We start from the raw sequence: 27,943 nt of genomic DNA on the forward strand, positions 1-27,943 counted from the left end.
GATATCAATTTCTGATCTGTTGCAATCCCCAAAAATGTCATACGATAGAAGAGTGAGCATCGTCTCTGATGGATTTCAGTCATTGCCTACCACTTCAATATTTTTGACCATTTATCCCTGCTGTGTTGCACAAGAACACTTTATTTGATTAAATCTCGATTATGTCATCAAGTTTTCATAATTAATGTGTTCCTCTCTCGTTCTCAAAGAAATTCCAACCATGCATCTCGCCATGATGCTTTGCAATTTTTAATTTGTTTCACTAACGTCTACGTTTCTGAGCCATGTGTTTTAGCAAGTAGCATGTACTGATTACAAAAAAGTTATGTTTTGGCACATTATTTCTCTTGTCATTATCAAGTTGAATGTACAGTTCAACCATTAACGGGCCTGCTAAGAAGGCCCGTTTTTCCAAGAATTGTTTACGATATTTCTTATCTTGTGGAATACATTCAAAAGCACAAACTGTTTGACCAGATTCTACCCAGAACCAGTGCGCACACAAGTGCACAAGTTTGAAGGCTAAGAACGCTTCAATTCTTTTTAAGTATAAAACAAATCTGAAAGCAACATCTCAAGAGTACTCACTTTATTATTAAATACGCACTTTGGAAAACAAAGTAAAAGTGCATAACCAAACAATATAATTAGAAAGCATGTATTTTAGAATACCTTACACTAAGTCTCATTTATTCATTGTTGTCCATCCTCTTTGGTGACGTCCACAGACATTGTCTAGCCAGTCGTATGACAGTTCCTAACGTAGGCATAATTTACACAAATACAACCAGCTCTTGTCAATCACAAACAAAGTAAAGCACACCTATGTCTCTGGAATATATATAATAACTAGACGTAAATGTAAGCATTTGAGTTAAATTATTTGTAGATGGCTAATCCCAATAACTAGTCATTACACTAACATTATTTAAATACAATGTTCTACTGTTTAAAAACAAAGCTTGCATTTCTTAAAATGAGCAAAGGTAGGACAGCTGGGATTATGGCATTGTGCTGAAAAAATATAGTAAACCTGTATTTACATTTGTGGTTTTGTCTTTCCGCATAGTAGTTATAAATAATATAGGAATGTCAGTAGATCTATACTTTAACTGAAGAAGTTTTCTGTTTAAAATGTTACCAAGCAGTACTTGCATTTTATCTGCAAATAGAAAATAATGTCATATTTTCGTCAAATATATAATGTATTATGAAGCCGTACAGATATAAACAGTCGATTAAAACAATATATTTTTTAAAAAGTTATATTTTACAAAACGACACCGAACTTCATAGAGCAAAGCAAGTCTTTAAAGAACCAACTTTATGTACCAAAGTAGTACGTCTGTGCCGCTATCACCGGTGATGCGTGCCGCGGTGGGCACGATGAGAAATTATTAGTCCTCTCTTGGCACGAAGGCAGACTCCAAATCCTGAAATGATATTTAAACAAAGTTAGGTAATGTCATTTTAAACACACAGCTTGTCATTGTTTATTGTGGAAACTATTTTGTGTTTTCACATTTTTTTTCAACAATCCCATTTAAGTAAATACCTTGGTGGTCAGCAGGACAGCTTCTGAGTCTTCAAAACGTCTGCCCACGCCCTCCTGCGCTATCTGTGAAAGCAAATCTTCCGGCACGCTCTGTCCCAGTCCTTCCTGCTCCCGATCTTCTGTGCCAGGTTGCTGGGCATTGTGCACGTTGCTGACCCGTGAAATCTCATCTCTCGTGTCCGCGTTGTCTTTGCTCTCCGTTTCTGTTTCAGCTGCTTCTTTTTCCTGCTCGCCCCCCTCTTCCAAAAGTTGCTGGGGGGGAATTTCTGCCCGTTGCTCGAGGTGTTCCCAGCTCACTCTTTGCGGGACCTCTTTCGTGGCCGGTTCTGTTAGCTCCCCCTCTGCTCTCAAAGTGTCTCCGGGCTCCCCTTCCACTTCTCTGACTTGAAGCACGTCCCCCTCGTGCGTTCCCCGTCGAGCCTCCGGTTCCACCCTGCTCTCCACCTTTTCAATCTCCAGGTGCCGCGCGGTAGCGTGCTGCCCCTGCTTAGCCTTGCCGACGTGTGCATTGTCACCACCGTCGCCGCCACCTGCGAGCCCGGCAGCGCCGCCGCTCTCACGACCGTCGTCGGCTGCGCGGTGGAGTTTTGGGAGCGCGACCGCTGCGTCGCCTTGCCGCGTCAGATCTGCCGTCGCCGCGTCGTCGCGCTGCACGTCTTTGCCGCGGCGCTGCTCCTGCACTTCTGCGTTAACGTCTGCACGGCCGCCGTCGCTCTCTATGCGGCCGATCTGTTCCACGCGGTGGCCTTCCTCGTACGCCACGTCGAAAGACTCGCCGTCGGTGTCGGAAACAAACGTCTCCTCCTCGTAGTCTCGCTCTGCGCCCTCGTAAAAAATGTCCGATGTTTCCCCTGGCACGGGCTCTGTGTGTGAATAACAGAACGCGTGTGTTTTTAATCGGTCGCCTTAAAGCCTGCAATACAAATGTGCCATAAACTAAGGACAAGAATAAGGATCTGTGCAGCCCTGCAATTTCTTGCTCGTGCCACTGCTGACAGAAGGGCCACCACCAGAGAGAGCTCGAGACTAGAGGATGTATTGGCCTATTCTTCCACGGTGGCCCAGACTTCTTGTAAGAAGGTGGGAGTTCCCACAGTTTACCCCACCACACGCAACCTGCCAATCGACTCACTGGTGTGCCCATTTACACTTCCGGTTGGATTTAATCAACTTGCCCATTGTGTCAATTTCCATGACAGCAGATCCAACCAAGCTATCTCTGGATTCCAGGCCCTTGCGTAAATAACCAGCGCACCGTGGCATGCATCCATCCCTATAATAAGGCTACTGGATAGGAATTGACACGTTTCTTTAAAAAGCGGGGTTATGTGAGGTTGGAAATTAGTTCCAAGAAGCTGCGCAAGAGAAAAAAAATGTTCTGCCCCCACAGTTGAAGCAACTGAACACAGTATAGATGAGAGGAGTCAGCCAAGGGAGCAGACTGCCATCAGAAATCTGAGGCCGAATACAAACATTCAGTTCCAGAGAACAACGCGGGAGAGAGGAGGTAACAGATTGACGATAATGGAGTGGCTGTTGTAAATCAACGGGCAAAGGATCATAAATCAGATTGCTTAAAACTGAATCATAGCTGAAAGACAAAAAAAAACGCGTTCCCATCAGCTCTCTCCCAAATACTGTGTAAAAAGTAGTCGGAAGCCAAACAAGCCAGTGATTTATGGCCTGCACCTTGCTTGGCGTTGAATTGGCAGGGTTAGTGGGAGAAATTATTACCTGGTGGAGGTGGCAAAAAGCGCACGGGTGGTGGTAGTTGAAGCCCTTCTATCTCTCTGGGTTCTTCGAGGCTCGAAACTTCTGTAATGTAAATACACGGTAGATTGTCACTTTTAATGTATCAGCATATTTAGATTGGTATTAACATTCTAATGTGAAATATTTATAATTGGGATTTTCATCGTAGTGTATTGGGTTATTTTTTTATAGAGAGCAAAGAAAAATATTCATGCCTGGTTAAAAATCCTGGTGCATATCCACGATGGAGTAAAAACATGGTATGTGACGACAGCCAATGTTGGTTCTATGTTACTTTCTTGCAGTTATTTCCAAATTCTGCACACGATGATGGGAAGTTGAGTGGCAAGTTAACGTGAAGGAGCCGCCATCCTTTTTAAACCAGTAGGACGAGGCGTTTAATTTTGTAGCATCTTAAGGTCACCCCATTCATTGCGAGCGGCTAATTTCCCGCCCCAAGACATATGGGCATGTTTAATAATGACGTATTCTTGCTGACAACCAGTAAAAAAAAACATTTAAGATTCTCAAGAGAACGCAGCGTGAGAGAGGCCCATCGACGCTTTTTTTTCTGTTGAACAACATTAATTGAGACGCGAGGCCTTGGATCATGTGACATGCACATGTTATGGCCATTTTGTCAATCCACTGATGGATGAGGGGCCTCCCCACGCCGTGCAGATAATTTAACCACAACTCACCACCCTGGTCGGTGTTGATCGGCGAAGGTGGCAGCATAGACGTGCAGCGCAACAATGGATTCTATTGCATTGCCCTCTGCGGGCCCGCAACGTAGCGTCGTGGTCAACCCATCCAAATATTGGCCAGGTCCAAACCCCGTGAAGCTTCCCAAGATACGATGAGATCGGGCGCATTCTTTGAGAGTTCGGGCGTTCGGCCCCCCCCGCCCCACCCCCCCAAACTACAACACGGCTTTTTTTTTTTTTTAAACGCAGCGGGGAAAATTCTTCAGGTCCTAGAAAGAGAGAGCGCAGCAGCGGCAGCATAACCCGCCGCCGGTGCCGGCGGTGCGTGCTTACGGGATGCAGAGCAGTGTCCCACCGGCACCTGCTCGAGGCACGTGTTATTGCGGCAGGCGGCCACCTCCAGCTGGCAGCGGTTGGGGTAGAGGACCCCGTCGGAGCCGCACACCGGCTCGCCGTCGTAGCCGCAGTCGCGGTAGCACGTGCAGCGCTCGGAGAAGCGGTTTTCCTCCGCGCAGCCGTACGCAACGTTGCAGGAACTGCCGCTTGAAAATCCTGGCGAGTGGGCAAAATGAAAAGGGGGGCATTTTAAATGTGGCTTTGCAAGGTTTGCGAATAGCAACACATGTTAGTTTTCATCATCATCATCATCATCGTCGTTTATTAGCCATTCCGCGCCTGTCATGCAGTACATCTGGAGGTGCTAAATGTATTATTGATAAATTAAAAGCACACTTCAGTAAATAAATATTGTATTTTGTCAGTATGAATACTGCTTCAATTGTGTAACATTTGCCAGGTCAACCTTGCAAAGGTAGTTCAGGAATTAAGCACTAATTTAGTTAAAATTATTAAACATAGCTCGCCGCAGGAAAAAAATATTTTTCTCCTCCACATCGTGGAGCATTCAATTCTAGAAATGTTTAAAGAAGCAACTTGTTGAAGAATAATGGGATTGGCTCTCTGTCGTGTTCTCGTGGTGTAACTCCGATGTGCTGGGAATGTCGTCTTCAGCAACTGAATTAAAGTTTCCAGCACGTGGAGCGAAACGTCGTACATTGTGCCGAACAACACGGAGTGTACGACCTGAAAACACGCATCGCAGAGCTGTGTAGCTCGACCCGTGAAAAGCCTAGAGTGCAATTTGAAACCATTGGGGATTTAATGTATATACCAACGTCATGTGCCAGATTTTGTTGCCAAAAATGAGTCTTGTCTCTTGAAGTACCTCCTCGTTCAAATATGGGAACATGTATTCTTCCAAGATGAGAATCTGACCTGTGTGTGACCTGGTTAATAAAGCTGCACAACAGCAGAAAGAGTTACCAGCGTGTGTGGTTGAATGTGCTAAATATTAGTCGACCAAAAACATGCACATATCGTCTTCGTATGGGTAGTACTGTAAATATGTTATTAACTGAAACCAGAATTATTTTTGAAATGCTCTACTGTATTTGAACTGGGTTTCTATGGACACCTTTTTAAAGGGCAAACTTGTATTACCGTACATGCTGATTTGCAAGGCTTCACCGACACTTACAGGAGTGTTTAAGTTGTATAAAATTTGAAAATAAATTATATTCACATGCCAAATACATCCCCGACAGTGATGGCTTGGAAGAGGCCTTCAGCCATCAGTGGATAGATCATGGTAGCTGCTGATGTAACCACATACATTTAGTCACCTGGTGTATGCACAATCGATGCAAATAGCCTTTTATATGTATTCAGAAGTGTGTTTAGGTAATGTTGCCGAGGGAAAACATGTTGATATTCTTACTGAAGACTCGCAACAATGCCTCATGGCTGAGGAAATATCCACGTCCAGTTTAACAGTTATGTGTAAGCCCAGTGAAATATTTTTTGATGGCATGTTTAATTTTCCCGATACACCGGAGAATCCAGGGCTCAGTCTACATATTTAAACCCGGTCAAAAAAGTACACCGTATATATTTATATTTTTAACCCGGTTTAGAAAAACATGGTCATAAACAAAATTGCAGACCAAAAATCTGAAAGTTCACAAAGAAGTGTGGAGGGAGACAAGCTTCGAATTACACTGAGAGACAGAACTAGGGAACGCAGTAGAGAAACACACACGCGGGCTTCTTAATGACATTAAAATTGTTGAGAAAAGTCAATGGGCCTGCACAGGACGCGTCGCTATGAGGAATGATGGCTGATGGTCACGAATAATAATGATAATGGCGTGTCAGCCAAGGAATGAAACCCGTTCGAGAGCTGGAACAATGAAATGTGTTTGTGTGCTGGCGATAGGTGGATTCTTATTACGACATCGCACTATCATGAGATGGCAGGAGCTTTGGGTGGCCTATCAACCCAGAGTGGATTGACCATGGATTATGATGTTGATGAAAACAGTTTGGTTTGGTTTTATGATCCCAGCCCTGCCAAAGATGCATGTAATCCACCTAACGCCCTGGACAAAAAGATATGTATTTGCACTTGATTTGGTCAAAGCCGGCTCTGAAGGGCGCAACTTTGACGGTTTCATAGCTGAAGAGCGCCCTCTGTTGTGGATCTTAGATAAGTGAAAGTATAGTGGTGAAGAATATCTCATGAGAGGTGTCGGCTCAGAAGCGTTGTCACCACTCTGTAAGTTTTCACACTGGATAAAAAAACTTCAGAGAGCGACGTTTGCTTACGGTGACCACAAACATTCATCATTATTATTATTACATTTACGTAGCGCTTTTCATCAAGGATCTCAAAGCGCTGAACAAGAGACAGCAGCAGCAGATACCCAGCAGCATAGACAAATATAAATACATATTCTTGGTTCTTTCGGTAAAGTCACGTTGAAGGGAAACAATAAAATAATATATATAAAACAATCACACCTGATGATGACTGTTTGTGTTACAGTCGAAACGTCGTGAGAATTTAATTGTTTTATATATTTTATTATTTTATTGTTTCCCTTCAACGTGACTTTAGCGAAAGAACCAAGAATATGAATTACTGCAGTCACGAAAGCTTTAAATAAAAATATAAATACATTTAAAAAATCAAGATCAGTTCCCTCCCTGGGGTGAGGTTTAATACGCCACTACAACAAGTTTACCTATAACCTCAAGTGGCAAAGGGGGCAAAAATTAAAACAAAAATCGCGGTGGGAAGAATTCACCGCCTGGAAATTCAAGCAATTGTTCATGTTTCAGAGACTCGGTGATGATAAAAAAACCGATAGTTTTTTTTTAATCATTGTGTTGAATTTCGATTTAAAGCTTTCGTGACTGCAATGATTCATCTTCTTTGGTTCTTTCGGTAAAGTCACGTAGAATGAGAATAAAATAATAAATTGATAAAATAAAATAACACAATAATATTTATTTTATCAATTTATTATTTTATTCTCATTCTACGTGACTTTACCGAAAGAACCAAAGAAGATTGTGTTGAATGTAGCGGCCTCTAGCGGCTGCGGGAGTCCCAACAAACCGTTCGGTGCAGCGGTACAACGTCCAGTACACGACGTAACATCTACTGAACACGCTCTTCCACACACGGTTCGACGCGTGTATTGTGAGATTTCAGAATCGATATTAATCCATGCGACCATTATACCTCAGCGCAAGCCCTACCTGCGTACCCTTTTACTTAACCGAATGTGGAAATGTGTCCTAAATACATCTGATGTTCAATTCACAGCCAGTGATACCTTGAACCGGTCCTGGGCCTATCGCTCTTAATTCGCGAACCCGCACCGACCCCATGAAAAAAACCCCATAACCACGCCGTTATGGGGTATTGAGCAAACAAGTGTTTCATTCTTCTAAGCCCCCCACCCCACCCTAATTGCCACAGATGTAGATGAAATGATGAAAAAAAAACTTTTAACGTACATTTTTACTCTAACCTTATTTATAACTAATCCAACTAAGCAACAATCAATTGACATTGATTGGGGCGCCGCGGTGGCGAGATGTCATCCCCTTCGCCCGTCACCCAAGATTACATTGGTTCGATCCCGGACGCTGACAATGCCTTTTGTATATTTGGGGTCCGCGTGTTCTCTCTGTCCCCGTGGTGGTCGCGTGGATTTTTCTCCACATTTAGAAACACGCATTTACATTATTTGGCTCCTATGAATTCCAACGCGTGATAATGATGATGTAAGCCGCTGCGATGAGCTATCGTGTGTGGCCAGGTCGCCTCTGAAACAGAGCTGATAGCTTAGTGGGCTTTACCTGTTAAATAAAATAGTCTAGGCCACGGGACGGCAACCTTTCAAAGAAGAAGAGGCATGTTTTTTTTTGTCTTTGACCAAAATAGTTCAAGAGCCGTATCGCACGCAGAGTTACTTGTACACATTACAGAAATACAGCAGATTACAAATACATTCTGACTTACATAAACAAAATAGATGATGGGATAAACTGCGTCTATTTAAGGTTTTCCCATTTCGTTATTTTTTAACAGTACAGTTTAACTTTTGTTTATTTTGTTGGCACCAAGACATCCCATAGTGACCCATTCCCTACCATATTAATACATTATCTTTATTCCCTGCCATATTAATACATTATCTTTATGTTAAGTTACGTTTAACATTTAGTTTGTTTTTTAACGGCTGCCCGCTAAGGGGGCAGCCACAGAGAGCCGCAAGGGGGGGGGGGATGCCAAAGAGCCACTGCACGTGGGGCTCTCGAGCCGCAGGTTGCCGACCCCTGATTGAGACAAAGGGCCCGGGACGCAATATATATTTGATACCGCAGACTGCCCTGAAGAGGGCGTTTTGATTACATTTATATTGCAAGAGACGCGCCAGTAAATTTTCCAACAAATTCAATTTGTGCGGAGTAAAGCAAGAGAAATGTGTGCCTGCGGAGGATTGCACTCCCATCGTTTTTTTTTCCCTGTGAGATGCAAAAAGTCCCTTCAGCGTCCAACATTCAACTGGACTATATTGGTATGTTGTTTTTCTGCCAATCAAACGAATGAAAGGGCAGAACATTTTTTTTATTTGGCACTCATTCCATTTAGAAAAGACCACACAGTCTTTGAGAACAAGGACTCTCAGTGCTCCGTCAATGCGACCTTGTCCTGACATTCACGGTGTCAGCCAGCATGCCCTCTTTTACCTGCTATCAATGTTTGGTCTTCATCTGTAAATGTTTATACTCTCCCAGACATATTATTCCAAATGTGTGTAATCTATTATTTTGTAAGTTTGTTGTCACAAAGCCATTGGGCGAGTGGCTTAACTATGTTGTCAGAAGATGGAGTAATCATGGCTTGTTTTGCTTGGAAATAATCATTTTCAATCTGACACGGTGTGACTCATTACAGCATGATCTATTTTACCTGCAAGAGATCGCCACCTATCACAGGCATATGCCGTATAAAAAAACATGCACGTTCATAATATTTCTTACGCATAATTTAATAAAACATCGCCGTTTTGTCGATCCACTGTTGGATGGAGGCTGCCCCACGCCGCTCCGGCTGCAGAGTTTGCTTTGTACTTGACTTGGCTGCTCAGTGTGGATTTTGTGAAGGGTGGGGAACCCAGGGACTACCGTAGTTCAAATATCACGTGGCTCTAATGTTATCCATGGCTGGATATCAAACACAGATCGCCGAGTTCATAGCGCCACTGCACGATCGCATAATACAATGGTATTATTAATTACAATGTGATCGTCAGCCATGATCCATCCACTACTGGATGAAGGCCTCCCCAAACCGTCACAATCTCTCTCACGATCGTGCCACGTGGTAATGCACCTATCACCGACACGTGCTGGTTTAATCACTTGGGCTCCTTCGTGGACATTCTCTTCGACGCGTCCCATTGTTTTTGGCTGCACTCTGTCACTATTTTTGACTATCGACCATCCCTGCTTGCGGGCGTGTCCTGCCAAAGCCCATTTACTGTTATTCACAGTTTGAACGGCGTAAATTTACTCGAATTTGAATCATTGTGTTTTTTTCTTTCAACATAATTTTTTTTCTTCTTTGGTTCGTTCGGTAAAGTCACGTAGAATGAGAATAAAATAATAAAATAAAACAATAAAATATAAACGTGAACCCAAACACATCACCCTGGTCGGTATGATTGTCTACAGTCAGTTAGCACACATTTTTTTCTTCATAACAAGCGGTCAAGCACTGGACATTTAAAACAGCGTTGATGTAATGGAAACTTGGTGTGTAAAAGTAAAGATTCAGCCCTGCATTTGCTTGATCACACTACTGCTGACAGAAGGACCTCCACTTGAGGGAGCTCTTAGAGGATATTTGGCCCATCATTGCACGATGCCTTGGCACAGGCGAGAGAGTGCCCACATTCTAAGCCACCACACGTGACCTGCTGGTAGACCATGGCGTACCCATTTCATGACGCCTGGTGGACAGAAGTGTTTGGGGGGTGATGAAGAAACTCGCTCCGTTTGATCAACTGCCACCCCTGGAGGTCGAACCAGCGACCTTCTGGGTTGCAAGTTTGTCTGCTAAACATTTCGCCATGGCAGCTTCCCATTGGAAACACGGGTTGTTTGAAAGTGAGGGCACAAAATGGCCGTGACAAAATAATAATTTTAGCGGAATTTACGTCTCCGCCACCAAAACGATGGAGTTGTTAACAATGAAAATGCACTTAATGTTTGTGTTAGCAATGGCAAGGAGCAGCCTCGCCAGGAAAAATGTGGAAGCAATTTGTAACTCGAGCTATTTTCAATTTGCCGACAAAACAAGGAGCTTTACGTCGTCGCGAACATTTTAAAATCACACCACTTTTGCAATTACGAATGTCCCGTGCAAAACATAATCTCTGCAGATGGTTAAACAAAACTACAAGTGGCTTTCCCCGCTAAAAAATTATTGCCATAGTATTGCAGCAAATTTCCCGAATTTGAAACGCTGAAAACCAATCTCAGGCGCTGACTTGCTGACTCGCCTGCGATTGCCAGCGCTGTGATAGTTTTTTCTGTACATTTCTAATGCTTGAAAACTGTTCAGTAAAACTGCACAGTCGAGCGTCAGTGCAGCAGCAGCGGCTCTCCAGAGTGCATTAAGGAAATGAACTCAGATTTGGAGGAGCGTAGGCGGTTGTGGCGGTATGTCATTCTCCCCGTTGTGTGCCCCTGTGGTAAACCTCAGAGGGGGGAGGGGAAGGGGTGTTTGTCGAAGGGATAGGGATCACTGCACATCCCACCCAGACCCCTAAACAAAACACGCAATGTACACACGCCACCCCACAGGCAGCCCAACAAGCCATCATCTCATGGTAGAGCACAGGAAGCCAGCCATTACGCAGGAATGTGTAAAAGTATCCCCGTCTCCATGGATATGGGAGAAATAAGCCCCCTGAGAGGTGGATGTGACCCACAGGACCTCCCAGGCGCTGTGGACATCGGTCCCTGGGAAGTACTACTCCTCTGCAACCGAACGCTTTGAAGTTAATTGCAAATGGCAACAACAACAACAACAAAACAACGTCGTCGTTGTTGTTGAACGTGGCAAGCCTCCATTGAGAGCGTGTCCTCTTGACGATACGCTTGGCGTCTCGGAAATCGACGTGCGTTATGTAACGTTCGGAACGTACCTCGAATGGAACTAGCCAACGAAAAATCCCCCAACGTTATAATTCGAACAGCGTGGCGATTCCATCGCAATGCACTGGGAGCCCAATTCTTGCCATCAAAAAATAAAATTGGGCAATGCAGAGACGATACATCTGCGGCGGATGTCTTTGTCAGCAGAGGCTCGCCTTGTCCCAAACTTACAGCCCCCCCCCGCCCCCGGCTATGTTTTTACGTGGCTCCTCACGGTCCCCCCCCCACTTCACCGTAGAATTCTTCATATCTCTGAATGTTTGCGGTATTTCGGGCGTGAACCATTACGCGTCGCTGCTCGTATTGTGGTGGCTTGCAGTGATTGGAGCGGAAAATGGGGGGGGGGGGGGACCCAAAGTGGGGGAATCAAAGTGGGCATCCGAGAGACCCCCACGGGGGATGGGGGGGGGGGTACCTGCGCCAAGCCTACAGCGCGTCGGGGCTTCGCAAAAATCCCTAAAAATCGCACGAAGCTGTTCACTTTGCTCATCAATCGCCAATGCACCGGTACTCGGGGTCAATCGGATCCCGTGCGATGCGCTCCCTCCGATGAGCACGGCCGGCTAACGTACGGAGCGAAAGAAGTTCGGCGTGACATACACGCAACGCACACGCAACGCACACGCAACGCAGGCACGTGCACCGTGGCTCACCGATCCACTGGTTGGTGGAGCTCTCCACCTCGTTGCAGCTCTTGCCCTCGCACAGCTCTCGCGCCAGAGGGCTGTTCGCGCTCGCGTTGTAAAACCGCGTGGCCTCCAGCGCTGCCGACGCCAGAGAGATAGAGAGAGAGAGGGGGGGGACATTCTGACTTATCATCTTTGTGACTGCAGGAATTAATATTCTATGGTTCTTTCGGTAAACGCCGTGAGTTTTTTTGGCTTTTTTTAAATACATTTTTTATGTTATTATTTTTTATTTTAGTTCTAATTTTCTATCTACGTTACTTTACCGAAAAGAACCATAGAAGAGAATGGGACACCCGTTCAGCATTTCCCTCCGTTACTCTCCTCGCGCTTGCTTCCACTCGCGCTGTCAGTTATCAATCAACGCCCGGAGACACCAAAAAAAAAACAACGCCTCCTTTTTGGAACGATCGTAGGGCAGCGTTAACCCCCCCCTTCCCCCGTGCGTTCGAAGGCAACTCGCGGAAAGAGGATTTCATAGCACTGCTTCAAATGAAATTGTAAAGTAGAGGTGTATTTTTTCCCACATGCACTGCCACAGAGAGAAATGCGTATGGAGTGCCAGTCAACCTGATATTACAAAATATTATCAGAGGTCAAATTTATCCAAATCAATGTAATATATATTTAAATGTGATTTAATGCGCAGTCATTGGTTACCAGGCCGAGATCATCAACTCACTGTACTTTAGAAGTCAGTTTAACCACAGGTGCCGACTGGGATTGAAACCCAGCATCTCAGAGGTGTCACCTCAGCACTTTAATCCCTGAGCCACCTTCACAAAAGAAACTTCAATAGAATGTGTTCCGTTTCCCACAAGTAATGTTTAGTTTGTACGGATGATCCTAAGAGGTGAAGGCGCAGCCCTGCAATGCCCTGCTCATGCCACTGCTGGCGGAAGGGATTTCAATGAAGGGAGCCATAGACAGCTCCTCCAACGTGTATTTGGCCTACTCTTCCATGCTGGTTACACGTCTTAGAAGAGGTGAGAAAACCCACACTAAAACTGCTTTTGTGTTTGCGTCCTTCCACCGCCGTACGATTCGCATGGTTGGCTACGCACAGGGTGCGAAAAAAAGTTCAACATGGCGTACCCATTTATCCTGCTGGATGGAAAGAGACGGGGGAGGGGAGGGTAATTAATAAACCTGCAACAATGTTTCAACCGCCGTGCCAGCCGACTGAAACGGCAACCTCTGCCTTGCACGTCCTAACCATCGTAACCACGGCAGCATCCGCCCAATTTACGGTGATCACCAAGATAATGGAGTGACATTAATTATTAACGATCCAGGCTGTCCCGAGACGAACCGGGTTCGTAGTAGTCGTAGATCTTGACAGGGACCGGAGCCGTTTGGCCCACGATGTACTCACGGTCGGCGTGGAACTTGACACACGTCATGCACTGGTTGGGGATCTGCACGCACACAAACCAAGCGCACGTGATCACGAGAGAGCTGCAGTCACGGTCGGCTGGAAAAAAAACCGCCTCCGTGCATTTTAATATTGCCCCGAAAGCTTCGTCCAAACTCTACCATATGTCTCCAATAATAGCGTCATCAACGACAGTTACCAAATGCACATTCAGATGTTCGTTCACTGCTTACCTCGTCAAAATAGAACAACACTTTGCGGCCGTCCAATTCGTAACGTTTGAGACCCAGTTTCTTGTCCAGTAATACCTGCAAACATGTTCGTTGTGTTAGTGATGTGTTTTTTTTGCGTAACATGTTCAGGAAGGAAAAAAAACTAAAAAACGATATTATGTTCAGGAACACTGCTTAAATTGTGTGTGCATTGCTTATGAGTAACAAATGTGAACACAACCCCAAGGGAACCTTTTAATTGTTCCCATGCATTTCCTTGGGACTAAGTGCAATTACGCGTTACTCAAAAACCACATGTTTAAAGCGCAGCCTTTAATTACACGCTGCGCGTTTCACTGATGTGAACGACATCCCTAATAATAGAAAGTCTCAAACTCCGGTCCAAGCACCCGTACACAGCCCAGGCATCCATTTTTTTTACCACTGACACAAGATGTGTTCGGTATGTTAGGACATTAATTAAATTGAGATTATTCTAACGTGAAAAGGTGAAACTATGGTGGGAGTTAAAGATCAGGCCTTGCGAAGCTATGCCTTAAAACAGCCGTCTCCAAGAACAATTTGCTGATCGTGCAGGCACGCCGATTAGTCTTGGTAACTTTTAAAGAAGCAGGCCAAGTGAATGTAAGTTTATTGCAGAATTTGCGTATTTATTTTAATAAGCACCGGCGATAACGTTGGAATAAGAGCAGCGACATTTTTCACGGATGTCCTCTCTCTGGCATATTATTAAAGGTGAAAGCTGAGCGAATAGACTCAGACCCATATGCCAGATAACATATTCGACTTTTCATTTTTTCTCCTGCCTTGCTGTGTCATCAAGGGAGGTTGTTTTCCCCAGATCAGATATTATATTGGAAACATATACAATGATGCTGGCGAGTTTTTTTTTAAGTCTCACGGGATGCATCAGCGAGTATTAAACGAGTTACCAGCAAATATATTTGAGTGACCTACTTAAGAAACTTTTCAGGCGATTTTTCTTGAGCTCAAAATGTCCCAGGATGATTGTTTGCTCGAGGAATTGCCGTAAATCAAATAAACACAATTCAGCTTTTTAGGTGACTTTCCTTTGTGAGTAATTAAGAAGATTGTGGTGTAAATTATTTATTTCAGGCCTCAGAATCATGAGAGTCTCTAAAGTTCTACATGAATCAATTTGCATTCATGCCTGTGCAATCATATACTGTATAAACTATTAACGTATTCTTGCAAGTCACCCTTGTTGCTAAAGTAGAGTGGTATTTATTATACAATTGGAATGTAAAAGTGCATCTTCAAAGCAAACTTTGTTTGGTGTGTGCAACTTTTCAACTAATTTGTTCTCAAGGTATTTTACCGGCCGTTATTTCAAGTGGAATGAAACTTTGCCTCAGAAGAATAACCTGGACCACTACTGGCCCATGAGTGTATGTTGAACTTCTTTCGTGCCGTACATAGCCAACCGCGCCAATCGAGGTACGACGGGAAGGACAGCAAGCCAAGCACAAAAAAAAACAGTTCTAAAGAAATGAGTTTAAAATACAGATTGAAAAGTGCATCATTGCCTCGGCCAAGCTTACCTGTTCTAAACTTTCCACATCGGCACGGAAGCCAGAGAGCAGAGGCACCTCCAACACTGCCATGTTGGAGGAGCCGGTTTGAAGCCATCTACAGGCACACGTGAAGACACAACATGTACAGCGATGTACACAACTATGCTGCAGGATTGAACCCGCAAATGAAACCATATTATGCAGGTAAAGGTGCATCCTTTGCAGATTCTTCCTCACTCTGCTGCAAAAGAAGGTGCCTTCGTTCGAGGGAGCTCTAGGTGTTTTGACCTACTCTTCCATGCTTATTTTTTTTAATCTCTGTAAAAGCTTGCAAAACGGTTATGAGCGGAAATACGTATTTACCTGCAATCGTACTTTAAAGTTAAGCAATGGTACGATTCCACTAATCCAGTACAGGGCTCGACACCAATAATTATTTCCAGTGCAACCGCGAGTCATAATAGCTGGGCGTGGTGATGCACGCCTGGAATCCAGCACTCTTACAGGCGGGGTTTGTGAATCATGCAAATGTTGTCATGTGCAGCAGACACCAAGCTGAACGAACTCGATGAGCGCACGTTTGAGTTTTACCACCTTATATGCACACATTTTTATTCGGATAGTGTGTTCCGGTTTTTTCCTGAGGTGCAACAGTACTCATTGAGAAAACGGTCGGCAGTTGTGCCGCATGGCTCTCCAATGTGTCCACCTACGGGCCACCCCGCCGCTTGTTGTTTGGCACCGTGTCCGGATAAAATCTAATTATTCCCGAAGAAGCGCTCAGAACGTGGGGCAAAACACATCTAAACATCATCCCAAACGACGCACGGTACAAACCCGAAAACACATTGGCGAACCCCAAAGCTTGACCCTACCAAACAGTCTTGAGCCGAACATTCACACTTTCCCAGATAATTAAAAGACAATCATAACGACGACGACGACGACGACGCACTGACCTGGCGCACACCTCCAGTGTGACCTTGTACTCCTTGCTGTCGTGATGCGCCGCCGGGTCATCATCGTCGTTGTCGCTGCTACCGCTGGCGCTGCCAGGGTGGGGCAGTGGCAGCGGTGGCGGGTGGCGGCGCGAGTGTGGCCGCTCTGAGCGGTTGTCCTGGATCTGGTCGAGGGAGCTGGGGGCTCGGGTGCTACGTGGCTCTGTGAGCTCCACCGTGAGCTGAAAGGCCGGCTTTGCGGCCGGATCGGGCACGTTGTACGACACGTCGATCTGCGGAAACATTTCAGCGTAGCGTCTTTCAGCGCGGCGGCATCTATCGGTGCTGTCTGTTATTTTGTTGTACATTTTTATATCCATTTTATACCGATTGTGCGATCAGCACAACAGCGTGAGACGAAGTATCCATTCATAACTTTGCAGAGAAGTGCAACCCTTCGTATTAGAAACCAGCCGATGGAAATGGATATCACAGAGCTACCTCTGAGATCCGTTCCAGTGATCTCTGCGGTGCACACAGCAGATGGCAGCGATTTAACACCCACTCATCATATGAGAGTAATGTTTGTCGCAAGAAGGTCAAACCGATATTACATTCTCAGAGTTGGAATGTAGCCAAAGTAAGCGAAGAACAGACATGTAATATGACAGGTTTTTGTTGTTTTGCACAGTCATTGGTGACACAGGGTTCACACCATCAACAGTGCAGCTTTAATGCGCGGTTTTGTAATATTGTGTAGAAATCTGTATGGTCATCATTCACGACTGTGCGGTTTGTACCTGCATGAGGCAGCAGCCTTCCCCCTTTGCGCTGACAAACAACCCGGTTGGGATGCTTGGGATCTGAAAGTAACGTGCCAAATCGGCGACTTGGTTTGGAACAAAACATTTTGTGACACTGCGTTAGTAATGGTGCACCGTGTACAAAGAGGAAAGCTCACGTAAAAATAGTCTAATCTTTGCTCTTTATTGCCGACCGTGTGGAAAGTTTCAACGATGAGAAGGAGGTTTCAGAAAACCAACTATGAAAACAAAAATTATTGTGAACGTGCAATCGAGGACTGGGGCTTTGTGCACAGCTGACCGTTGCAGTCTGCAAGATCTTCTTGTTGTCTTTGTTGAGCTCAAACGATTCCTGGAAGTCCAGGTTCGTGGAGGCCAGCGAGATGGTGAGGTTTACACCACCGATGTAAGACAAGATGGCGTACTCGGAGAGAGACTGCAGAGCCACGCACGTGTCCTGCAAAATATTTCATCGCCTTAAGGAAAACCGAAGGAAATCGACTCACACTGATTAATAAATGCGTATTTCTGAAGTGTCTCGTCTTGCGTATGGCTACGTTAAGTCGAATGGAAGTGAGTCAGAGAAATCCGATGAGCTATGAGGCTCTTTTTCACAGAATATTTGGGGCCACGCTATTCGGCCAGTTGATGGCGTTCTCGGAAGGCGAGTGTATTTCAGCTTATATCACACCAGTGTAATGTGTTGCTTATATAGTTGCTATGCTTACATAAGGTGTGCTTATATCCGGCTCCTACTTTATATGGTACTACCACTCCAGGCAAGGAAACACTTGAGGAAGTGTATATATTTTGCCTGTTTATATTTTATAACAGGGATACTAAACAAATAATCTTATTCATAGTCAAATAAACGTGGGTGATGGCCCACCTCGACTGTTGACTTTAAGCGGTGGGTTGGAAAATCCGCATTCCAATGGCAGCGGGCAGTCTCTCCACAAAACAATGACTTTTGACTGTCCACAAAGTGGCACGCATTTAATTCACCCTAATGGCTGATTGGCTGAGTTAACCACAACCAGAAAATTAACTTGAGACTTTCCCCGGTTGTAAGTTCAAGACGGTGCCACAATTCCACCTACCTTTTCAAATCTTAATTGCAAAATAATTGTCTAATGTATCAGATTTTAACCCGTGGGGTGGTGCCCCAAAGCCTTTTCGTGGCGGGGGGGGGGGCACAGGCTATGGCATGGATGTACGAATGTATGTTGAACTTATTTTGCACCGTACGTAGTCAACCGTGCTAATCGGAGGTGCCGTTTTGGGGACACCAACACGCTCTAAAACACAGCATGCCTTACTAACACCACATTGACTGGAGGCATGGTCATGTGACCTCTCTGTATTGTGGCCTAAGTAACCTAAGTCGTGTTTTGGGGGGGCTGGGCTGGGGAGGAGGGACTAATGTTCTTGATTGTGGGGCGGGGGGGGGCCTCCATACCAAGAAAAAGTTGAGAACCACCAGTCTAACGTAAGACCGTAGCCTCCCCTCCACCACTCACCTGCGTTGACGAGAACCCACCCTGGGCATTCCTCTGCTGAGAGAGCCACTTTACGATGGGAAGGGCTGTGGCCACGTCTCCGAGTGCCGTGTACGTGAGCAGCGCGTACGCGGTCATCTCCACCTCGGCGGACACCACTAAGCGGGCGCGGCGTGGGAAGGGACCGCACGGCACGCACACAAACAGGACATGCAACGTGACCACCGTGGAGCGTCGTACAACGGCCAGGGCTCCGTGTGAAACAAACACGAGCGGTGGCGCGGCGAACGATCGTACCGGATTGCGAGAGCCCGTCGCTAAATCCCATGAACGTGTCGTCGTTTGTGACGGTTGTGCCTGACAGACTCCAGTGTTTCAACCCATCTGCCGGAAAAAGGAAAAGAGAGAGAGAGAGAGAAAATAAGTTTGTTTTTAAATCGTTTTAATAAACGCATCACCGCTTATTGTTCATTACTTGAAAAAGTCATGATTGCTCATGTTTATTCTTATCGTCACCATGCACGTAGCAATTCACCTCCCTCACAGTTAAATCAGAATCTTGATTTAGACTGGAGGAATTCGATGAGCTATAAAAGCTCTTTATTCACAGATGCCTAATGCGGACGGTTTACGATTAGGCTTAAGAATCACCTCTTTATTATTTCAACAATGCGGAGACAGTAGCACATCCAGCGTTAGCAGGGTTTATACGGACCCATCGCAAACATACCAATGTCAGACCTCCCTCGCGGCCTCACGATGTAGCGCATTGCATGCGAATTCACACACATCGGTCCTTACGCGCACGCTCGATGCACATTTGCCGATCGTGAGTTGAGCGACGTGACTACGGCGGAAGGAGGGAGTTGTGGACCGAGGACGAAGTCACCTTGCGTGATGGCCACGTTGTTGAGACGGCGGAGAGCCACGGGGGCGTAGGAGCTGTGCAGTAACGTGAGGGCGTAGGCTGAGAGGGCAGTGGTGTACGGGTCTTCAGCCGAGTACATGTTGCTCTCGAGGAACATCTTAGCCCTTGCCACCGCCGTCTTCTCGCCCTGCAAGCAGATGTGTGCGTGCATGCACGTACATTGAACTTATATCACAACACCGTGCGTGTCAAGTCGTGTGAATCGGAGGTGCGGGGGGGGGGGAAGGACAACAAAACTATTTTTTTGATTTAAAGCTTTCGTGACTGCAGAAATTCATATTCTTAATTCTCACGACGTTTCCACCATAACGTCGAAACGTCGTGATAATTTTTATTGTTTTATATATATTTTATTATTTTATTGTTTCCCTTCAACGTGACTTTACCGAAAGAGCTAAGAATAACAAAACTATTATTATGGTGGGGGCACAGTGGTGGGGGCGGGGGGGGGGGGTGCGCAGCCTGTCTTTAAAATGAAAATTTTTGTTGACGTATCGCGAAGCGGCACTAGGTCACTTGGTCTATCGGCCGTGGAGGGATGATGGCGTGAGCGCTCGCCTCGTTGTCGGTGCCGGTCTCCATGAGAGCTGCGAGCACGTACGCCGTCAGGGAGATCTTACCGTGGATGCCGCCCTGCAAGGACGACAGACAACAAGGGATGAGCAAGGCCTTCCTGTTCGCAGACAAACGGAAGCGACGTAATACGTGATCGCTCAACTGTGTGTGTGTGTATTAGCTACTAACCCGTGTGCTTAATACTAGAATGCATAAGTATCACCGTTGATATGCCCTCACAATTTTGGTGCATTTTTTTTTTTTACAATTATGGCAATCGCCTGATGATGCTGGTCATACTCAAATTGTAAATGTTGTGGGTTTGCTCTCTAATACACCGGTGTGTTGACGTATTAACTAATTGGCCCATCTTGTTCACGTGACAAACCTTACTAATTGGCTGTGTCGGGTGGAGGTGAGTCTACGGCACATTCACGGGATTTAGCCCAAAAGACGTTATCACGAATAATTGTTACAAGTTCACAAATCACCATGACAACCTCAGATCTCTTTACCCACCATCATGAAACATCCCGTTATACTACCAGGATACCAAACTAAAATCTTGAGCCCTCACCCCACCCCCAACCCCCCCACCCCCCCCCAAAAAACCTGGATATCTTTGTTGAGGATGCGGCCCACGGCTGGAAAAGAGCCATCCTCTTTCTGATGGTTGATGATCCAGGCCTTGGCTGCTGCAAGCTCCTTGGGGTCGATGTAAATGAAGGCTCGCGACTGGGCAAACGACTTCAGCACGAACGCCGTCAGCCTGTTGATCGGAGAACCAAAATCAACTTTGATAATAGTAGGGAGCGGGAAGAAGTAGAAGGAGACATCTCTTTGTGAGGTTCACAGTTAAAGCCGAGGCACATTCGACAGGTGCCACACTGGCCGCCTAGAATCGTGTGACGATAATGCTCGAGAGCAGATTATCGTTTCGGGTTGTGCGATTTTAGTTCGGGCACGATGTTTTCTTTTCGAGGAACCAAAATACGAGTTATGCGAAGAAGCTCCGAGCGCACGGAGCGAAACGTCGGACGTCGTTCCGGTCCAAAGCGGCGCGCCGCAACAGCCGCGAAACACAGTGCAGTAGTGTTGCCGCACGACCCCCGTGGAAACCTCTGCAGCAGGGATAATTACTTGTTTTAAATTGGTGATTTAAAATAAATTTCGAATGTTTGACAAGGTAACAGATACATTTTTACCCACAGCTGTTACTGGATCTGTAACAAAAAAAAATACAACCTAGGAAATATGATAATAATTATAATGATTATTATAATGTATAATGATTATTATCATTGCTGCAGGGAAAATATCCATTTGATTTCCCAACAGGCGACTAATGCTAAAAGTATCCTTGTTGTTTATTTCGTAACCAAGGATACGCTCACACTCGCCTATACGGGGTGCCCATGAATGTATCATCCATCATGAAAGATTTACACGGCAAATTTAACTGCGTGGTTGAAACGTTGGCAACATATTCTCGCGTGAGTTGCAAGACCACATTGCGAAAACATTCAAGACGATCGCACTCAAGATGATAGCGTACGCCGGGACTTTCATGTCACCGATGCCATAGCGGACGTGTGGAAGCTTAGAGGGGTGAGACTCGTACGATCGAATCTTCATAGTAACCAAGCACGAATGTGTGCATAGCTCTTGCTGATGTCTCATCATAATTCTGGGTAATGGATGGTAGCAACCTTCACGCAGTTCCATCCTTTTAAGAAGCATGTGATCCTCACTGTCTCAACGATCACTTTGCATGTGAACCAATGCCATCACTGCGGAGACCCAATGTCGTTCATCGATCTCTTGGTCAGAACAGGAACCCTAACTCAACACGACATCATCATCATCATCGCAATTCTTTACGAGCGGATGATAACATTACTGGCGCCCATGCACGTTTGCTATTAGCCGGCTACGGAAGGACGAATGTGTAATCCCGGCATCGTGAATTCACAATTAAGAGTGCGGCTGTGGTAATGATGGCTTCGTGCCCTGGAGAGTGGAGAAATCTCCGCGGAAGAGCCCCGGGACTTAATCGGCGGAAACGTTTACACAATGCGTCCGATGAGCTCAGCTGTGCCACAATGGCCCTGAAGACCCCGGGATTTTAATCCTGCCCCTGCTGATTCCAATTATACAGCGCTCGGGATGGAGCACAGCTCAACCAACTCCAGAGCGTGCACAGCAGCAGCAGAAGCAGCAGCAGAAGCAGCAGCAGCAGCAGCAGCAGAAGCAGCAGCAGCAGCAGAGCCTGAAACAGCGCGAGTTTTGTAGAACATGAAAAATAACATCGGCAGAACATTTCAGGGGAGAGGAAATTTAATTTGCAGCCACTTTGAAAATATTGCACTTTTTTAACTATTATTATGGCTTTAGAATTGTCGCAGTCGTTGTTACGCTGGTTTTCACATATCTGATCGAGGTAGAATCTATGCTGCTCAGTTCAGTTTCTGAAAAGGCCCCCCCATCAGCTGCAGCGAAACGTCGGACATCAAGCCGGACACCGTGGCACAACCTGAAAACACGTTGGAGGGATGTACAGCACAACGACAAATACCCACGCAGCAGTAGTAAACATATGTAAATCGCTAAACGCTGTGGCTAGCACCTATGTATCTTAATCACAGTAAAAGCAAAGAGGTGTTTACTAGAGAAAGCAGACACATCAAACTAGATTCGAAGTTTTCGTGACTGCAGGAATTACTCTTTGGTTCTTTCGGTAAAGTCACGTAGGAAATAAAATCGATATTTTACCACAGTGTTTTGCTGGAGCAGCAGATTAAAATTCTCTTAAAGAGATTTGGATGCCATCCACCGCTGAATCAAGAAAATATATCAGAAAAAAATAACATCGTGGCAGCGTCGTAAGATTTTGCCTCATCTAGCTGTAATATGCCTATAAACATGCTTGCCTTTACCACATAAAGAAATCGTGTTGTAGAAGTTGTATGAATTGGTTTTGTGGCCAGGATGCTTCTGAAAAAGAGCTGTATAGCTCAGTGGGCCTTACCTGGTAAAATAAAAAAAATAGTTTAATTCATCTTCTTGGTTCTTTCGGTAAAGTCAGCCTTAAACATCTGCTCACCCTGTGGGTTCAACTTTCTCCAAACATTGACAAGCCACAGTGGCAGATTGAACCATTTGTGCATAAATGCCTGAAAATGAAAAACATTTGAGAAAGAAAAAAACATAATTCTGGACGTGTTAAGTTTAAGCTTTTGCGGGGGTTTTTTTTTCAGCAGTGTTGAAAACGTGTGCAGCCATTGCAGTTAAATGAGCCGTGCATTTAGAGCCCGTAAAAATAGTGCCCGTGCTCTGGCTCCTCCGCTTCTTTGGCTCGAAGGCGTCGCAGCGGCAGCAGAGCTGGGTTCAGGCTGATGTCGGGGGAAATGGTCTTAACGCCAGAGGCGATGGGGTTAAGCACCCACGGGGTTGTGGAGAGAGAAGGTGGGGAGCAGGGCAGGCACGTGGGCAGAAAAAAGCAACCATGACTCACCACATGCTCCCCGATGAATCGCGCTCTCCGAAGGCGCTGTAAGAACCATCTTGCCGCTTGTATGTCAGCTGGCGCTGATAGCCTGCGATGCACCGTGCCAGCAAAATCACATAAACTTTGTCCCCCAACGGCGCCGTATAACTTTGCATTGACGCTAACTGCTTAAACACACTTGCGTTGTTGCCATTAATGGCGATGCAGATAAAACATAACGTTTATGTACGCGGGTATCTAATCGTCGCCTCAGCAAACGGCTGACTCGACTGTTGTGCGTGAAGGATTGGGGGGCCAAGTGTACGAGCCAAGAATCGAAGCTGTAACCATACAAACTCAAATCTGCCTGGCTCTGTCTTGATGTTTGACTCCAAGAGAGCCGTTCTGAATACTCACAGGCCAAAGCGTATGGAGTGTGGATGAGTTTTTGGATTTAAATATTGTCATTCTGGATTTTTAAGGACAATTTCAGATATTTTTTTTCTGAAGTTCAGATCATGTACATCATTTCATAATTTAACGAGTGCCTTAGCGCAAGCAAAATTGACGTCACCCGATGCTACGCAACATCACTTGCGGTGGGAAAACGCACGGAGGTGATGTCATGTAAGTTTTGTTTTGGTTCACATGTATTTATCCCCATAAAAAGCCTCAGTGAGTTTACAATACTCTTTTTCAACAGGGTCCAATTAAGTTTCCCAGTTGTCTTCCTAATTGAGTAATTCGCGGTCATTCAAATTTGACAAATGTGGGCCATGCCACCAACACACATGGCACCCGATGCATTGACCATGGCAGCCACGTGGGGGGGGGGGGGGTGGTCGAACCACGAACCTTCGCAGCAGACACGCTCCTGTCTCGCTCATTGCACCGTCGTTTGTTAGTTTTTGTAACAATTTTCGGACCAATTCCGAAACTGCTTTCTCATGATCGTCCGACATTTCCCTTTCTAGGCTTGATTACCGGCATGTTTAGGATTAGCCCGAAACATTGAGGCACATCCCGTCCCTCAGAATGCCCACCCCCGCAGTGCCCACCATAATAATTAAGATTTAATTTAATTTCCGCCATGTTAAAATTATTCGTATGTCCACAACCCACTGCGACGACAGAGGCTGCTTTCAATTGATACATTTTTTGCCGGCTCCGTTGCTTTTTTTCCTCCTCCTGGAGGCAGGCTGAAGGCACGCCAAGGGAGCGCACGTACGGGGAACATTCTTCCGCCCCAACTGGTGGGCATTGAACAGACCGCCGTTAAAGCTCATGTCGCATTGGAACGTGAGAGAGGGCTCGCTGTTGGAAACGTGCAAAGAGTGACCAACCCTGGAGCAGGTAGTCGGTGGCCTCGGTCCGAACGTCGGCGACGAGTTGCTTGGTCTGCTGCAGGTACTTGAGGACGAAGACGTTCGGAGCAAAATGAATCATGTTCTGCTCTCCGCAGCCAAAGGGCAACTTGAGGAGGTTGTCCAGGTTGTTGAGCGTGGGGCCCATCACGTCACCTGGTTTGATGCGTGACACGCGCACGGCGTATGTTGATGCCAGCAAGCGAGCGCGTGAGCGTGTGTGCGTGCGTGCGTGGGAAGGAGGCAGTGGGAGTAAAGTGTTTTTAGCGAGCACCAATTAAGGCCTGGAGGTGGTGTGTTCAGAAGCAAGAACAGCCAACTTTATCTTCCCATAGCTGGTGTTTTTATGCATGTATGTAGAACATCCTTCGCACAGTATGTAGCTGTCCGTGATAATCGGATTATGCGGAAGAAAAAAACGGATGCGGAGACAACTCCACGTGACCACTGGGAGAGAGAAAACACGCAAACTCCAAATATACAGGCGTCGTCAGGGTCGGGATCGAATCCACGACCTCCTGCATACCAGGCGAGGTAGTTAACATCTCGCCAACGCGGCACCCCTGTCGTAAGACGACAGCCAAAGAAGACCAGGTCTGGTGTTCGTTGTTGCCGTGTTTACCAATCATCGAGGCGGTGGCTCTCTCGGAGCCCGGCACGACGGAGTGCGGCACGGCGAGTGTGAACGCCTCGTTGTGGTTCCCGTCCGACTCCTCCTTTCGCCAGATTTTGAACTCGCCCAGGGAGCCCCAGCCCGTCGAGAGACCCACATGGTTCACTCGCAGCGGACGGGGAGCCTGCCAGCGCACCATCACCGTCTCGGGTGATGGCACCTGCCCACGGCCAACCTGCGTGACGACGTGACAGCAGCGAGGAGAGGTCGGCGGAAGAGAGCGGGAGCGCCGGGAATTATGTTACATTGTGATGCTGCGTTGGCAGTGGTGCACAAACAATGAGTAATATAACTTCACCACGTTAGTCAATAAAATTATGGTCCTAAACAGTGAATATATGTAACATAGAATGTGAAATTTCAGGTAACAGCCAGTATTCATCGTAAAGATAATGTTAATTTATTTTTTGATATATCAGGATTATACGGTGACTTTAAGCTGATTTTTATGAACAGCAAAGACGTTGGCTCTAAACCTGAATAATTTTTCCATCCTTAAATTCTGCATCCTTAAAATCTCAATGCCTCTGTCCTGCATAAATTTTCTGTTGTCATGCGTTTTCTCATCATTCGCACATGCAAATGATCGTTGCCTTTCGGCAAACACCATCGTGTAAAGCCAAGTCTGCTCCATATATGGAGCTCACAGAGACGCGTGGCAGCAGGGACCATTGATGACTGTACTGTGCTGAGGAGCTCTGATGTGGGCAAAACCTGCGTACAGTTGCATCCAAGTTTCACTGCTGCCATTTCTTTTTTGAGCTGGTGTTCTGGATAAGGCCGAGAGCTATTGTACACACAATGCTGCACGACCTTGATGAGTTCATATGCCTATTCTCCGTCCTGCTACACCCGTGCTATTGCAGAAACAGGCGAATACAGAAATATTCTGCGCGTGACTTCTGAATCACGCCAACCCATGGAACGGAAAACAAAACCACCCCAGAGTTTCAGTTTGTTTGTTTCGGTCAGATTTTTCTTGCTTAAACAATGCAGTTGTATAACATTGATCTGGAAAGCCAATAGCGACACGGGGCTAAATGTATATTTGAATTTATATGCGGAGATAAACTAAAACTGAATTAAACTATTTTTATTTTACCAGGTAAGGCCCACTGAGCTATACAGCTCTTGTTCAGAAGCATCCTGGCCACAAATGATAGCTCAACGAAGTGGCTTATCATGTGGAAATTTAAAGCAGCCAAATAATCTAAATGCATGCTTCTATGGAGGAAAATTCACGCGACCATGGGCAGAGAGAGAACACGCAAATTCCAAATATGCAGCAGGCCTCAGGGTCGGGCTCGAACCCACGACCTCCTGCATACCAGGCAAGGGAGTTAACATCTCGTCACCAGGGGCACCCCCTGCCCTCGTACGCTCTCACCTGCACCAGGCCGTCAGCCCAGCTGACCCAAAATGTGCGGAATTCGTCCCAGGAGAGGAGGTCGGGGGTCGCGGCAGAGGCGAGCGCCGGGCCGGAGCGCCCCACGGCGATCCAGCTGCGGGTGTTGTGCTGCCCCCCGAGCACGAGCTCCAGCATGTCGGGCGAGTCGGCGTGCGTCGGCGCCAGCGCCAGCCGCGCGTCGTTGTGCGCCTTCACGGCCAGCGCGAAGTGGGTGATGCGTGCCGGCTTCTGCACGTACTGGTACTCGTACTTGTTGGGCGTCGAGATGTGGATGCGCTCTGGAGCCGGGAATGGACGGCCAAAAGCAAATGTGAGCTGACGATGGATTTTTACTTTTGTATTTTTAAAAAAACTATGTTTTTTTTTTTACGAGATAAGGCCCACTGAGCTGTATAGCTCTTGTTCAGAAGCAATCTGGCTGCAGTGAAGTGGCTTATCACGTGGACATTTATAGCGGACAAACACTCTAAACGCGTGATGTTGATTCTAAAATGTGGAGGGAAAAACCGGAGGACACGGAGAAAAATCCACGCTACCATGGAGAGAGAGAGACATGCAATCTCCAAATATACAGGCATCAGTGTTGGGATCGAACCCATGACTTTCTGTATACCAAGCAAGGTAGTTAACATTTCACCACAACAGTACCCTAAAATGTGTTTTTTTCAGCAAAAGTCAGTCGGTGTCCATTGATGTATCCAGGAGATTATATAAAACCCCATTGATGCACAAGAAACAACATTGTTTCATTCGCAAAAGGCCCGGGTTACATAAAGCCATTTCAAATACACAGAATATTTATTTTAAATGTTTAAAATACAAAGATGTTAATATGTTCGTGAATCGCACTGCGCTACATGACGTTTT

At 46.0% G+C, this 27,943-nt stretch overlaps 1 protein-coding gene across 1 annotated transcript in view; it reads right to left on the reverse strand.

The window, feature by feature from the left end:
* Positions 1–574: 574 nt before the first annotated feature.
* Positions 575–27,943, reverse strand: part of CPAMD8 (C3 and PZP like alpha-2-macroglobulin domain containing 8) — a 46,750-nt gene continuing 19,381 nt past the window's right edge. The window contains exons 24-43 of the mRNA XM_032947939.2: positions 27,056–27,354; positions 25,618–25,843; positions 24,975–25,151; positions 23,659–23,740; positions 20,757–20,913; positions 20,148–20,222; positions 19,551–19,716; positions 18,959–19,045; positions 18,683–18,819; positions 17,464–17,619; positions 17,160–17,222; positions 16,381–16,652; positions 15,449–15,536; positions 13,887–13,961; positions 13,591–13,696; positions 12,246–12,356; positions 4,348–4,566; positions 3,290–3,370; positions 1,556–2,418; positions 575–1,433 (exon numbers count right to left, since the gene is read on the reverse strand). Of these exons, the coding sequence (XP_032803830.2) occupies positions 1,398–1,433; positions 1,556–2,418; positions 3,290–3,370; positions 4,348–4,566; positions 12,246–12,356; positions 13,591–13,696; positions 13,887–13,961; positions 15,449–15,536; positions 16,381–16,652; positions 17,160–17,222; positions 17,464–17,619; positions 18,683–18,819; positions 18,959–19,045; positions 19,551–19,716; positions 20,148–20,222; positions 20,757–20,913; positions 23,659–23,740; positions 24,975–25,151; positions 25,618–25,843; positions 27,056–27,354 (3,476 nt within the window). The 3' untranslated portion in view covers positions 575–1,397. The remainder of the gene's footprint in view (positions 1,434–1,555; positions 2,419–3,289; positions 3,371–4,347; positions 4,567–12,245; positions 12,357–13,590; positions 13,697–13,886; positions 13,962–15,448; positions 15,537–16,380; positions 16,653–17,159; positions 17,223–17,463; positions 17,620–18,682; positions 18,820–18,958; positions 19,046–19,550; positions 19,717–20,147; positions 20,223–20,756; positions 20,914–23,658; positions 23,741–24,974; positions 25,152–25,617; positions 25,844–27,055; positions 27,355–27,943) is intronic.

This window comes from Petromyzon marinus, chromosome 1 (assembly GCF_048934315.1).
Source record: "Petromyzon marinus isolate PM22_M1 ecotype Great Lakes invasive population chromosome 1, UKy_Petmar_22M1.pri1.0, whole genome shotgun sequence".
Lineage (NCBI taxonomy): Eukaryota > Metazoa > Chordata > Hyperoartia > Petromyzontiformes > Petromyzontidae > Petromyzon > Petromyzon marinus.